The sequence below is a fragment of the Rhagoletis pomonella genome, unplaced genomic scaffold, assembly GCF_013731165.1.
Source record: "Rhagoletis pomonella isolate Grant_MI unplaced genomic scaffold, Rhpom_1.0 Rhpom_scaffold_00002, whole genome shotgun sequence".
NCBI classification, from domain to species: Eukaryota; Metazoa; Arthropoda; class Insecta; order Diptera; family Tephritidae; genus Rhagoletis; species Rhagoletis pomonella.
In genome coordinates, this window is record NW_023458556.1 from 89,723,957 (window position 1) to 89,740,514 (window position 16,558).

The 16,558-nt window shown below is 33.4% G+C and overlaps 1 protein-coding gene across 2 annotated transcripts in view; it reads right to left on the bottom strand.

The window, feature by feature from the left end:
• The window catches only part of LOC118734152 (rho GTPase-activating protein 190), a 308,075-nt gene that overhangs the window by 151,712 nt on the left and 139,805 nt on the right, over positions 1-16,558 (bottom strand). For both annotated transcript variants that reach the window (XM_036463870.1, XM_036463869.1), the window contains exon 8: positions 12,905-12,970. In XM_036463870.1, coding sequence (XP_036319763.1) covers positions 12,905-12,970 — 66 coding nt within the window. The remainder of the gene's footprint in view (positions 1-12,904; positions 12,971-16,558) is intronic.

The following is a 16,558-nucleotide window of genomic DNA, read 5'->3' on the forward strand; positions in this document are numbered from 1 at the left end:
CCCAAGTTTTTTACTTGGAGTTATGCCACTGTATAAGGAGTGACATATTTCCAAACAAAAGGGCGATAAAATTCTAAATTCCTCATGTAACTTTCCAAACCAGAAGAATTTGGAATGTAAAAGAGTAATGATAAATGGCATATCTGTCAACGCCTATAGGCAATCTAATATTACTACATATCGTCGCTGCGCCAACAAAAACAGTTATGTGATTTTTGTAATTTTTTTTATTGCATATTTTATTAACTTTATCTATTGCCCACATTTCTGCATTTGCCGTTTTCTTATATCTCTTTTGGTTTGGAACTGATCAAAAACAGCTATGTGCTCGCAGTACTAGAAATACTCTGAAAAAACGTGTATACGCTTACCTGCTTATAACTGTTTTTGATCGCAGATGAGTGTGCCTTGATTTCGATGTAAAACATAATTATAAACCAACTAAATACATACATACATATGTATGCACATACCACTTACACTACATAGATTCCACTATTTAATTTGATTACTTGCAATTGAAATTCAACAATTAACAAAGGTAAAAAGTATAGAGGTAGGCAGCGTCCACTCTACATTAGAAAATGTATTCAATCCACCGATATATTCACCAATGGACTACATAAGTCGTATGCGACAGGCGAGGCCATCACATCCTTATATTGTTAATAATTTAGAGTATACATATGAAATTATTTCTTGTATATACGAGCTTTCATTGGATATCACCCATCGAAACTTTGAAAAAGTGCATTGGGTCAAGTTAATACGCTGACCGAAAAAACAGTTCGCATCTCTGGCAATTTAATGGTTCATACAAATTATGTGTCCACTCATCACTTTGCATTAATTTTTATTACAAAACTTCAACTCACTACTCAACAACTACTCAACTTCTATTCATTGCATCTAGGCCTAACGGCAGTATTATGTACAAATTGCATACGATTACATACCGCCAAAAGCAAATTTAAATCGTGTATAAAAACAGCTATGTGCCTTAAAGCGGCGCAAATGTTGATCACGTCGTAATTGGTCAAAAAATTTATTTTTTTCCTAATCAATAGGATATTTTTAATATAATTTTTTTTACCTATTATATGTATTACCTATTGGCACCAGGAATCAGTTTTTTTGCTCTCCTGAAAAGTTATTAAAAAACACAAACCTGTTTTTGTTGGCGCATTCGAAAATTTCACTATAGATTAAAACAGACATGAGCACTTTTTTGCCCGCAGTGCGAGCGCGGGCTAGAGAAAGGGAAAAAGAGTTTACGGAGGAAGGTTATGAAAAGTTGCGAAAAAATTATTCCCCGACATCATGTTCATCGCAGTACAGCTGCGGTAATACTGACTTTGTGCTCCAACCAAAGAGCGTAAATGTTGCTTATATACACAATAAGCCATCGTTCGGACTTTCCTCCGATAGGAGTAGATTGGTTCCGTTTTGTCGAAATAATTTGAAACCTAGTCCTCAACTCCGCTCAACTGAAAATCTGCTCCGTTTTGTTGCATCAACAAATTTACTCTTCAAATAGAAAGGAGGTGGGGTTTTTAATAGCAAATTAAAAGTTATATTTTACCTTTAATCGACACGATTGTTACATTGGTGAGCTAGACTTGAAAATACACTTGAATTCGTGAAGAGGCCCTCACAATCGCCCGATTTGAACCCGATCGAAAACGATTGCTCTGTCTAAAGTTCTGTGTTGCCCACCGATGTAACAATTGTCCCGGTAAGGAAAGAATGAAATAACTTTTTATTAATTTTAACCAAGGCATTTTAACTTTAATGATAATTGCTCGCTGGATGAAGGCGCCTTTACACGGGTCGATTTTCTAGTAGATTTTTGTCGTTCAACCAAAATCGATCCGTGTAAATGACATCTCAACCGTAAAATGTAAGTGCTTTGGCTAGTCGATTTTCTAGTCTACCCTTGTACCAGAATACAATGATAGCATTGTGCATACTTACTAGTGAAAAAAGAATCAGATGTTTTCCAGAAATGCCTCACAGCTGAGATCACCTGATGCTATGTGCTACAGGGTTACACTCAATATATATAAAAAAAACTTTAACCGGACTCTGAAAAAACCAGCAAGAAAAGTTCTATTAAGTTTAGGAGTCATTGACCAAAATGCTTTAAAATATTAAACTGCTATATAAACATAGGAATTCATTTAATTCAATGCATATTTGGCCAATTTTTAAGGTTATTTCAATAACTTTAGTCTTTTTCTACATCTCTTTAAACACCTTGTCTAACATTTTGACAGGTTATTTCTACGTTTTTACAGGATATTTCTATGTATTTTCCAGGCGGTTTCCAGGCAGAAGAAGAACATTTGTCACTTGTATGTATGCACATTGGATGAAGGTCAGCTAGTGATCAGTATTGCCAGGTTTTTTATTTAAAAAAGCACCAAAACACTGAAAATAGCGCAATTTTCCAAAAAAAAACACCAATTTGTGTTGCTGTGTTTAATGGTATTTTTGCATATAAAGCTGTATGTTCAAATATTTTAAGTAATCACGCAATCTCACTTGTAAATATTTTCAACTATGCGCAGTTAATTAATCTAATCAGCAAAATGTTTTTTTATTCGTAAAACAATTTGCGAAACCTTAAGTTATTTGTTTTTGTTATTTTATGGCCTTATAACAATTATATTCAACAATTTTTATTGAGCTCAACAATTTATTGAGCTAGCACAGTGCGTAGGCAACTAACTGGCTGAGTCAGTGGGATCGTCGGTTCGAATCCTACTGAAAGAAGTCTGATAAGGAAATGTGGTGATTTCCGAAATAGCTATCACTTCTACCATTTTTTCAAATTATTGTTGCTTTTCCACAGTAAATTTGCATTAAAAAACGGCCTCGAGCTCAATAAAAATTGTTAAATACAATTTGCGAAACTTTACTTGGTTTCTCTAGCGGCTTTATTTTCATGCAATTGCTTGCTTTTGTACAAATGCGCAGACCCAGCTAATTAGCAGAATATTCTATGAATTTCGTGATAGACTGTGTGAAAATATTGCGTTTGGATTATCTGGGAGCATATTATCCAGAGGAGAAGCTCGGCCAAACACTAACATATGTGTAAGTCAACGGATATGGAATGAATAAATGAATGAACAAAATAAATACAATGTCACGTTTTTATTATTGCCTTGAAAAGGGCACCAAAGAACGAAACAAGCGCTAAACTAAAAAAAAATCGCGTTTTAATTCCCTAAACGCACTTAATTTATTACGAAATGCACAAAGTTGGCAACAGTTATAGCGATGTCAAATTTGCTCATATACAAGCAGTGTTGCCACTATTGATCTTTTCCGACCAAATTTGGTCGCTTCTTTTTCATTTGGTAGGCTGGTCGGCAAAGTAAGATTTTGGTCGGATAGTTGAATTAAGTTTTTAAATTCTTAATTATAAAAATATATATTTCAAACATCGTTTTAATAAATATTTGCCAATTGTACCTTTTAAACATTTGCCAATCCTGCCTTTAAAAATAAGAAATGGTTTGGCGACTGATGGAGCCAATGTTATGGCTGGAGACTTGGGCAGGCTGAAAACATTATTGAGTGCTGAAACCGATTTATTTTATATAAAGTGCACATGAAACTCACTTCACCTTTGCTCAAGCTACGCTTGTAAAAAATTGCCGAAAAGCATTGAGACACTGTGCCGCAACATATATAGTCTTTCCCCACAGTCCAAAGAGGATACATGAACTGAAGGAGTTTCAGGACTACTGTTCGGTAAAACCCCAAAAAATCTTGGGCATATCTCAAACACCATAGCTTTCACTAGGAAGCGTTGTGTTAAGAACAGATGAGCAATGGGATAGTTTGAAACTTTATTTTATTTCCTGCTTTTACGAAGTAAACGGTATGCGATCTGCAGACCTGGCAGAAAGAATGTGTTGCGAAACCAAATGCTATTTTTATTTCCATCGTATATTTTCTTATCTCTGTGCCTAAGACTGTATCTGCATTTATTTATTTCTTGTTTGTTTTAAAATGTACAAAGTACAAATACGTATGTATGTAAATATTTTGTATTCGAAACATTTACGGCTCTATTCTGTATCAGTGACTAATTCTTGTCGCAGTTTTTATTACGGAAAAAGATATGTATGAAAAAGTTTAGATTTTTCAGTAAAAAAAATTTTGTCGCCGATACAGAATTGGGCTATAATAAATAATAAATACATGATAAATGTTTGCTTTCAGAATGCTTTTTTGTAATTGAATTTTATTTGGTAGGTTGTAAACGATTTTGGTCCGATTTGGGAAGAAAATTGGTAGTGGCAACGCTGTATACAAGCTGGACAGAGAGTGAGCGCCTGCTTAAAGAGCGTAACAGTGGCTACACACGACGAACATATCCGCACACATGCGCGGCTTGCGGTGTATGTTCGTCGTTTGTAGGGCGGTTCACGAGCATGCTCGCAAAAAATAAAAAAAAATTTGATTTTAAGCGAGCATGCTCGTCGTTTGTAGCGTGGTTTGTGAGCATCGCATTGGAAACAAAAACAACAACCTGATTTTGTGTTGATGCTTGCAGTGTGCACATCGCGGATAAATGCATCCAAGCCATGTGCGTTAATTGAATTTTTGATAAATGAGGCTAAATTACTATATGTATATGTATGTACATACATACAAGTAAAATATAAATAATATTATCAAGACAGCTGAGCGTCAAATAAGTGCTCATTTTATCATTATCACTAATTACAAAAGTGCTTATTAAAATACTCACTTTTGTTCAGGCCATGGGATAAAACTGAGCACTTTCCCTTTGTCGGTGTAATATTTTACCTCTTCTTACTAATTGGAAACTTTGATTAATGAAAAATATATCTGCTCTCCTCTAGCAACTACCAAACTGCTTATTTTCGTTTTTATAAACACATCAGTGCTAATGAATAAAGTACTCATTGTTATCATTAGCAAGTCCTCAGTGCTAATAAACAAACTACTCATTGTTGTCGTTATAAACTCCTCAGCACTAATAATCAAACTACTCATTTTTGTCGTTATAAACTCATCACTAATAATCAAACTACTAAGTTTTGTCGTTATAAACTCCTCAGTACAGGAAAAAACAAATAAGTAGAAAATCAAAATTTTTACTTTTATAAATGAATTTGTTTATTTAAAAAACGTTTATTAATACAAAACTCTTATAGTACATATGTACAAACAAATAACATACTTTGTACATATCTATCAAAAAATAAAACCCTTACTACTGTTAAGTGTCTCATATATCTAATCCATGTCGAATCCATGTCTAATATTTAGTACTTACTTTAGCAATCATTACTGCTTACTTTAGTTAAGGTTGGAAATGGATTAGACGAGGATTACAGACAAGAGCCACTTAACAGTAGTAACAGTTTTTATTTTTTGAATTTTGAATTGTGTCATTATTGCACAGGACCATTGATGTGGATGTGTATAACATTGCTGGTGCCGGCGATGAAGGTGATGTTGGTGGTGGCCTTAAAGTAATAGTGGCGATGTTGAAGGTGATTTTGCTGGTAGAGGCGTGGAATGTTGATGGTGCGATTTTGCTGGTGCCGGTGCTGAATGATGATGGTGGCGATACTTCTGGTACGGGTGTTGAAGGTGATGGTACGATGTTGGTGGTGGCATTAAAGGTGATGGAGGAGGTGTTGATTGATGATGAGGGCGATATCAGCTGGTGACGGCGTTAAAAATGATGGTGGCGATGGTAATTTTAATTGTTGCAAATCTGTAATAACGAGAAAATCAATTAAAATGCACAGATTAAGTAATTTACATATGTACGTACATACCTTAAAAATAATGATGCAAAGTCAACGGCAACGGCAACGGGAACATAAAATGAAATTTGAAATGTCTGTAAAATTATACAAAAAATATTTATACTCTAAAATTTTTATCAAATGTGACATTTTTCGTCAAAGCCTACTGTCATAAAAACTGCCATATTTCTTACTCGCTTTAACGCACACAATTCCTATAAAAGTAGGAATTCCGCTCTAGCAAATGAAAAATTTTTCAAAATTCGAATACCAAATTTGTAAATATGTGCGTGTGATAGCTAAAAAGTTGTGAAGGTGTGTGTAAATCTGTCGAGTTTGAGGGGAAACTGCTCAGCCATGGCTTGCAGGGCATAAGTATTTCAATAGCATCATCCGCGTCTTTCCTTTCCATGTTTACGCTTTGAGTACAAAATCACTTATGAGCCGCTCACCGTCTGTAGCAAACGACAGCGAGCATGTTGGCGCACATGTGCGCGCAGATGTTCGTCGTGCCAGATATCTCTGTTGCCAAACCGGGACAATTTAGGGGGGAAAGGGCGGGAGGGGCCTCTCGCTCCCTTCCCTTCGCTTCGAAAAAATTACGCGCGAAAGGATGTAGTAAAATTTTATTTTGACAGACAAGAACAAAAACATAAAATCATGAGATCATGAGATCATTACAACGTACACCAACAAAACAAAAAACTTATCACAACTAAAGCACAGAGAATTTTTCACAATGCACGCACCTTTTTTTATCCTTTATAAAAATACAGTTTATACTAAATACATCAAAACACATAAAAATAAAATTTCTAAACTTTGTGCTAAACTCGGGAAAATTCAATAAATTTGCATACAAATTTGCAACTTTCTAATCAGACTTATAAAAATGAAGTTTTGCAGCCCATTAAATTTTAGTTGATTTTTGGTATTGGTTTTACTGAGAGTTTCTTCCATACAAACTATGTTCGACAATTCTTTTTATATAGAAGACACTGTCAGCAAAAAAATAAATAAAAAATTCTAAAATACAACGAAATTTTCTGGCAACTTCAGACTTGCACTTAATTATTAATTGGCTCAAAAGCTACATTTTCAAAATTTTTCTAAAGGATCTGATTGGAAGTTGTGATCTGATGAAAGAGCCTCTGAGCAAACAATTTTGTACGGCACTGTTAAGTACTCTAGGTTTCATAAAAGAAAAAAATTACAAAAAAGTAGAAGATAACTTTAAAATATCGAATCATATTTTTCGTTGCGGTGAAATTGCTTCAAAACTTCTGTCTTTTCCTTAGTATAATTGTAAAACTCTGTGTACGACATTTTAAACGTATTTAGGTACATACATATATTAATCATCAACTATTGCTTGTGCAAAGTTCAACTATCTGGAGATGTAACTACATATTTCAATAATGAAATCGGTGCACTGAGAGAAAGAAGTTTAGAATCAGCGTTCGGACTACTGAAGCTCGACTCGGAAGTAAATGACTCGAAAAATTGGAGTAAAAATAAAATTTTCGGAGCAGATTAACATTCTAAATAGTATAAGAAAAAATTAGTTTCGTTCCTAAACTGTTCTGAATAAAACCTGTTAAACCGCCAAAAAGGAAAATAGCTCTTAGAGAAAGAGTGAGAAGCCAAAAAGTACGGGAACGCTTCTCTGGTAAAAACAGGTAAAACATTTTTTGTTTACATGGCAGTTTTTTGTCTAAAACTAATTATAAATGTGTTAATAAATGTGAATTTTTCGATATTCGAAAATCCATTGAGATAACATGAGACGTGATACGGTCGATTACATTCACAAACATGGAGACTTCAAAATGCGATATCTCAGTGAAAAATTAAGATATTTGAGCAAACTCAACGGCATTTAAAAGAGGAAGACTTATACTTTAAAATACCACGTCTACTTTTTTATGAACAGCAAAATCTTCGTAGCTACATAACCTCAAAAATGGGCAAAAACAGCGTTTTTTGCACTTTTAGATTAGGATATCTCAATGTCCTGACGTGATAGAGCAATTTAAACCCCGGATTCGGATTCTACGCAATAAATTACTTCGGAAATGACACTACACTTTTATAGAACATTCCGAACCCATTTTTTTGCAGACCTGTGTTATCGGACGGCGTATAAATTTCTGACCTTTTGTTAATAAGAGTTCTTGCGAACATTAAGCTTTCAACTGATTCGACATTAAGCCTGTTCCTGTATTTATTTTTAATGAGATTCATCTCCGAAAATTTTCTTTCGGCAGCAGCACTACTGTGTGGTAAAATAGCTAATGTCAGCTTATACTCTGCCAAATTGCTAAACATACACACATACACAAAACATTTTTCTGGTCCTTAATCAATCCCTTGCTTTGGAAAATAAAAAAGTGATTCCGCAAAAAAAGGGTTAAAGAGTAAAAGAGATAACTTCTGCCACACCTTTCTATACAAAATCTTGGTGCCACAAAAGTGATTGGACAAAAATTTTAAAAGTTAATTTTTTTGTATTTAATATATTCCTAATGTGAATGGAAAAAAGTAAAATAAATCGGAGCATATTTCGGGCCAAGTGGAGTAGGGAGTAGATTTTAAATTTAAAAAAGAAATCGGAGTAAATCTACCCGATCGGAGCAAAGTCCGGACGATGTTTACAATTAAGAAAGCGTGCTAAATTTAAAAAAATGCGCATATGAAAGAGCACCAACCCAACTCGTAATTCATTTAAGTATAACAAATTTAGTATAGAAATATTCAATTCAAATACGCCCATATTAAAATGAAGCGCTTTGCACTTACCGATTGTTTTTCCCTAATTAAGTTAAGAAAATATTTAAATTCCATGCTGCCTGTAATGGGATTTGACCCTGACCCTCTGGAAAATAGAAAATTGTGGCAAACATCTTCACACACAGACATGTATGTAAATATGCATTCAAATGTTGAGTTTGAATTAACACCACGCGTGCGGGGTATGAAAATATTATTTTAAAATACGAATATTTTAAAACGATAATCAAATAAAAAATATTCATTTTTACCGTGCGTTATTTCCCTCAGTGAATTCATAAAATTTTCCGAATATCACAACGCGTTTATTCTCTTAGTGTAGTGATTTTTTTGTACAATCAAATCGAAAACCGGGACACTTAAACGAAACCCGGGACATTTTAAGGTTGGACCGGGACACCGGGACAAATAGTCTAAAACCGGGACATGTCCGGGAAAACCGGGACGTCTGGCAGCCCTATCGTGTGTAGCCAGTTTAAGCATTACATGCGTATACATGCGAGAGCGTAACAAAGTGTACGCAAGGTTTTTGAGCGTAATTTTTGCGTGACGTCATCTTGGTGCAATTGCGAGAGAGAAATGCCAAAACGCATATAAAAATATGTAAACAATGCAGAAAATTTTGTTAATTTTAATATTACATGGCCCAATTTTCCAGAAAACAATAAATATGCAAAGATTCATTAATTAGGAACACGTAGCAATAATTTTGGACATGTAGCGCTTTAGGTAAGTACGATTTTTAGCACATGAAAAAATGGATGTATTAACAGTGTTTGCAATTTCATGTAGACCAAAAGGAAGGTGTGCAGCAAAGTGAATTTTTGGACTCGTCATTGTAAAAAGCCATGCAGAGTGCATATTTATATTTGTGGACGGTAGCCAACCACCATAAACTCCACAGCTGTTGACTCCACAGCTTTTATTTGATGCCTTTTGTACCATTTCCGAGAGGATGCGTGAGTGTGGCTTCTTTGGAAACAAATATTCTATGTAAGTAAAACATAATTTAAGCTGAACTTTTAAATGTATAATAATTTGGGCACTGTTTTGTCTTAGGTACGTAACAGCGCGATAAGATCCCGCTTGAATTAGCGCCTGGCGACCTTATCCACTGGTGCATTACCTCATACCAGCACTAAAAAGAATCAGGTACTAACAAAAATAAGTAGGTAGTGAAGTTCATGTATCTATTTACTGTAGAAACTGCTTTTGTATGTATGCCATTGCCAGCAAACTAAACCAGCAACTGTCTACATTCACCATGGAAATATACATACTACAATTCACCAAGAAAAGGCCAACATAGTTCCATGTAGAAGCTCATAGCTCACACACATAGCACAAAGCTCGATTTGGTGTTTAATGCATCTCCTCGCCGGCAGAACTGCTTCCACTTTTTCGCCATGGTTTGCGTCCGTAGGAAACGAAAACAACTTATATCGCACGCTTTCCTTTTGTTTTCACTATTACACTTTGCCACGGCACACTTCATTTTGCTTGGTAATGTCTCAATGATTGTTTAAAACCACGCACAAATATTAACGCACAAATATTAAAATTGTTATTTGGTTTTTTCGTATGCTCACAATCAACAATTGCACCAAGATGACGTCACGCACACAGCTGATTCTGTCAAAATCACAAAGAACGGATTAGCGGTACCGCGATTGGCGCGATCTCTATTTCTCTCAATCGTGATTAAAACGTAATTGGCACACTAACACAATCACACTTTCAGCTCGCGTTTACTTGTGGTAGTGATCACGTCTGCTCATATACACTCCTTGCAATCCATAGTATTTACAGTTTTCCTTTTTTTATTTAATATAAATTTTTTGTAAAAATATAGCATATTCTACGGGTAAATGCAATTTTAAAATTTTTTACAAATTAAAACTTAAAAGAAAATTTCTTTTCCATTTCCTGGGCAGCATTTTATATGATTTTTCGTTTTCTTGAGAGCTGGAAACAGTTCTTAAAAAAGGTCAACATAGGAGTGTGCTATCCTAATGACCTACAGTGAATAAGTTAGTAATATTTTTAGAAAAATTTCTGATATGCAGTGTTGTAGCCCATTCAATTATAGTGTAATAAAGTGCAAGTTTCAAGTGTCTCTAAAATAGCCTCGAATTTTTGAATTTGTTTTTATTGACGGTGCTGCGCATTTTATTCCATATACAAATTTTTGTCGAGCATACTTTGCATGAGAGAAAATGCGTAGCACCATCACCAAAAACATTTTCAAAAATCACCGCTATTTTAGACACTTGAAACTTGAACTTTATTGTACCCCTTTGTTGACATTTTTTTAACTCTGTATAAAGTTTTAAAATCGGATGTAATGAATATTAAATAAACAAAATAAAAATGTAAATACCAAGGATTAAAAAGTTGAGCTATTCAAATCACGAGGAGTGTATGTGGCGTACGTTTGGGAGAGTGGGCCTTTTTACTCCAGAATGCGTGTGCAGTGGGCAAAAAAGCCCATGCGGGCAAAATTGCCCATGTCTGGATTAAAATATAGTTTTTATAAAAAAAACACCGCTGGCGAAGTAGATTAAAAGATAGTGTTTAAAAAGGGGCTGTAAGTGAAAATTTGGAACAAAAAATGGAGAAATTTTTGTTCACAATGTACACATTAAAATATTGTTTTTTATTAAAATATTGTTTTATATTAAAAAATGGGGAATTTTAATATCCAAATTTTCCGATTTTTAAGCTTAGTTTCCAGCTGAAGAAAAATTATATTGCAAAAACCGCGATTGTTTGACACTTTCCTTATGTGATCTATAACATCCTTCGCTCCTCTATTTACTTATAGTTTTTCAAAATAATTCAATGAATATCATCATTCATGTGCAGTAGACTGCGCCTTATTTTGCAACTTTGTCCTACAAAGCAATACTTCCCCAGAAAGGTTCATTTGTTCATAAAAACTTGACCTGCGAAAAATTTAAAAAATCGGATAACGGAAACACCTTAAAGTTCAGCAAATTCATGGAATTTTTCACAAAGCGGTCAATATTTTGCCTATAAGTCAGTGGGAAATTTAATATATTTTAATGACACTTAATGTAGTTTTGTTCCCCGATGTCAAATATGGCTAACCTATTTTTAAACCTCCCCATCTTTTAAAGTTATTGAGTTTTTTATTATTAAACATGGCGTCTCAGATATAGCATCTAAACTAACCGTAAATTAGATTTTGATTTACAAATTTTGTGCCATCGGAGAACACTAAAAGAGAAAAGTTACCTACAACTTTGGCAATTGAATGTGCTACGCATTTTTATCAGAAATTGTTGAAAAATGGCGAAAACCGTGATAATGCAAAAATTTTTCGCACTTTCAGCAATTATTTACAAAAATGTTGATAATTAAATTCTCTACAAATTTGTGAGCAACCGTTTTTCACGAAAAATGCAAAATAAGCTTGAAAATCGCAAAAACGCAAAAAACCTAACATCCAAGATGGCGGAATGTTCCGGTATGAAATTTAGGGGTGAGACTGTGGATCCATGATCTACGTATCTAATAAAAGTAAACTGCATCAAGAGTTCGCTACTACAAATTTTTTTCTTCGTACCAATTTGATCTAAATTTATTTGGCTAAAATTTAACTTCTGAATTCCTAGAAAATTTTAATTTTACGTGGAAAAAACTAAATAGCTTTAAAAGTTGGGGAGGTTTAAAAATAGGTTAGCCATATTTGACTTCGGGCGGCAAAACTACATCAAGTGTCATTAAAATATATTAAATTTCTCACTGACTTATAGGCAATATTGACCACTTTGTGAAAATTTGCATAGAAACGCACGTTTTTATGAACAAAGGAACATTTCTAGGGGGAGTATTGCTTTGTTGTTTAACAAAAAAAATTCTCCATACACCTAAGGCGCAGTCTAATGTGCAGGCATGGGCAGAGAACGATCACACAGTGGGCTAGCTTTTTTCAATATTCATCCCAATCTGGATGTTAATTTTGACTCACCATTAAACGAATTTTAATCTATACCTCGGTGAATTCCATGTGACTTTTCTTTGAGTTTTGCTAAATTATATCCACAATTGAATACAATATGCTGAATACTCTAAATAAGACAATGATATTTTTGGTTGTTACGAATGGCTTTAATATCCCTTGCTAAAATATCTGGACAAACTGATTCATTATGGGAACAAATAGGGTTACTATTCATTCTCACATCTTCAATAGCATTTGCAATTAAATATTTATAATTGTGATTTGTGGTGAGCTTTAAATAATATACATACATATATTTTAATTAAATGTTTTTAACGTCACTTACTTTGGTGATGGTGTTTAGGCTTTTCGTTGTCATCGTATATTTCATCTAGAGATATATCCCTTTCCTCTGTATTTGTAGAAAGAAATGCAAAATATTTGTAATTATTTAAAATTTAATATGTACTGTTAAAAATAGATCGAGGACTTAAGGCAATGTCAGATAAAACCTCTTCTTCACATTACGTAACAAACTCGCTTTGACAGCTAATATGAAATATACGAATATGGGCAAATCTAAAAAATAGGTACACTTTCCAAAAAAAAAAAATTTATTTTTAAATTTGTGAGCACACCTATCTTTTATATATCATTTTATTTGTAATCTCTTAATAAATCAATTAATATAAGTGTAATTTATTTTCATCAAGTGCTTCAAAAGTTAGAATAAACATGAAATAGAAAACAAAAGAATAAGCTGGGTTTACATTACGCTGTTCAGGTTGTATATTTTGAGGAAAGATTTTGAAAGTTGAGCCCTCTTAATTGATATATTCTAAATTCAATGGCATACCCCGTTTTACCAGATTGGCTCCGGTTTTCGAGATAACGGTAATTGAAAATTTGATTAAATTTTAACTATTTTATAAATAACTCCCTCAGCTTTGAAGTTATTTTACTAATTTGTTTTTGTATTTTTTTGGCCTTATAACAATTATATTCAACAATTCTTATTGAGCTCGAGGAAGAAGTCTGATGACGAAATGTGGTGATATCCGAAATAGCTATCACTTCTACCATTTTTTCAAATTATTGTTGCTTTTCCACAATAAATTTTCATTAAAAAACGGCCTCGAGCTCAATAAAAATTCTTGAATGTTATTTTACTAAAATTTTGCACATAACGGTTTTTTAATATTACCTTAATTATTCATTAAAATTATCGAAATAGGTTCACTTTAACATATAGCTCCAATACAACTGATTACTCAGATATGTGTTTTTGGGAGTTGTATGGGAGCTAGATGTTAGAGTGAACTGATTTCGATGATTTTAAGAAATAGTGAAGGAAATATTAAAATACAAGCGTGCGCAAAATTTTAGTAAAATATCTTCAAAACTGAGGGAGTTTTTTTTTATATAATAGTTAAAATGTAAGCAAAGTTTTAAGTACCGTTATCTCCAAAAGTGGAACTAATCGGGCAAAACTGGGGATGCCATTGAATTTGGAAGGCTCCTATTAAGTAAGAGCAACTATCAGAACCTTTGTCGAAAAAAGTTTGATTTGATACCACGCTCGAAATATTCTGACTACAAGAAGGGGCATAATTAAAAGTACTAAATCGGGGTTTTTACACACTTCTAGAAAACATTTTTTTGAAGCATTTTACAGGTATATGCAACGTTATAAGGACTAGTAGTTATAGGAATATTTAGATCGCTTCGACGAATTTTCCAAATGTGCCTTCAATTAAGATGTTTTTGGAATAAAAATTACGCTCAAGATCGCAGAATGTTTTATCTTTAAAAGTTGGTTTATTCTGAAAGCACACCTCTTGCAAAGGTATCAAATTATTGGTAATTGTTTGTAGAATACAATACATTCTTAAAAAGTTCTTAAAATTAAATGCTTCAAAAACTATACGCGATAAACCGGAAATTTTGAAAATTGTGAAATGTGGAGTTACAGACTTTGAGTTACTTGCCATTTCGTTATTTTTGAATGCACACTTTTCTTACTTACTACAAATAAAGTGTACACATAAGTGCTAAATGCCCATTCAATTTAAAATCAGAATATGGTGTGCTTCAAAAGTTATGACATGATTGATTGTTCCCCTCTTAAAAATTACATAAAAAATTCACTTGATTTAAGTTTTTTTTTTAATTTAAACACCTGTTACCTATTTTTTAGATTTGCCCATATGCACCAAGACAGGCCTATCACAGATTCCGAGTGAACTCCCGTCGTGAATAAATCTCCCGTCACGAATTCGGGAGAAATGCTATCAGCAATTCCGACGCATTCATAGTTAGTGTTGCCTTTGGTTTTTGTTTTTTTTTTTATGTATTGGTTTACTAATTCTAAATCAAAATAAAATAAATCACAATAAAATAACAACGTATGTAAAGCGAAATAAGGCAAGCTCCCATCCACGAATAAACAAACAATGTGGAAGTGTTGGAAACACATTTTACTATTTTCTGGCAAAATTAAAAATGTCACCCAAAATCACAAAGTTCTATCTAACACGGTCCTTAAAGTCACTACCCTCTGTCCACTCTCACATCAGTTTTAACTTTGAAACGTACTAATAAGTTTTACTTAGGGCCAATTTCACTATGCGTAGTTAACTCAGAATCGGGAGTTAACTACAGAATTTTGTACTGAAAATCTCTAGTTAACTGTCGATTCTGAGTTAACTACGCACTGTGAAATTGGCCCTTAGAGACACATTTCATGCATTTGGTCAATTTATCAATTCACCTATTTTGAAATTGCAGTCTAAGATTAACTACAAAGTACACGTCATTTGTAATTCTTGTTCTAGTACTAACACTTGGTATAATATAAATTTGTACATTATTACCTTCATATACATTAATATAATTGATGACACTTAAGTCTCAGTTAAAATTAGGGTTGCCAGACGTACCCAATTGGGGGACATACGCCATTTTAACTTTTTGTACCCCTTGCTACGGAAGGTTGCGTAGGTCCCCCATTTTTGCCCGAAATCGTTCACTTTTCGCTTAAAGCGTGTTTATATTGTTTAACTTTCACAGGCGATTAGTTGAATCAAAGTTGAACGGAAAGTATCAGGCCGGTTCTGAACAGAAAGTCCCTGGGAGTTTTCTCTCTTTTCCCTTTCCTCCTATCATGAATAAACATTCTTTGAGGATTTTTTATTTTAAATGGCACAGTTGAGCTGTCAAAAAAGTGTCAAACAGCTCTTACGAATTTCGAATTTTCTCCTCTCAAATTTTTGGGGAAAATGGTACTCCCTGTGAGGAAAAAATTCCCGGAGAACGAACTCCTGGGTGTATAATTTTTATTTGAATATATTCTTATGCCATATTTAAGGCTAAATACCTATGTATATGTATATTTTTTATGTACATATACTGGCGATCAAAACTGGTGATAGTGATTTTTTCAAATATATAATAACTTAATCCAAATTTTAGAAAAAATCAACAAATTTCCATCAAAATTTTGAACTTTTTAATCCGAATTCTTGGAAATGTAGTTACATGCCTCATGAAATTTTAGTAAAATGAGTGCTGGTTTTAAACAGCGGTTTTTTACATAAATGCAATTTATAAAAATCTGGCGTTGATTTTTTTAAATTTTTTTTGCAAACGGTCTTGCGCATTTTCTTAAAATTCATCTTTGTATGGAAAAAGTATCAGAAATCTAAACGATTTTGGCTGCGTAAAACTTGCTCTTATTTTTACTGAATTTTCATGAGCCATGTAACTGTATATCCAAGAATTCAGATTAAAAAGTCCAACAACTTTGTGGAAATTTGTTGCATCTTTCTAGAGTTTGTATTAAGTTTGAAAATTTGAATTAATTTTATGGTTTTGGCTAAAGCATGAAAAATATTTTTATAAAAAATAAAAAGAAATAAGTTGAACAACACAAACTGTTCCTGAATTAGTTAAAAGTTCACTAAAACGTACGACAAAAATTGAAAATGCTACTTTGTTCGTT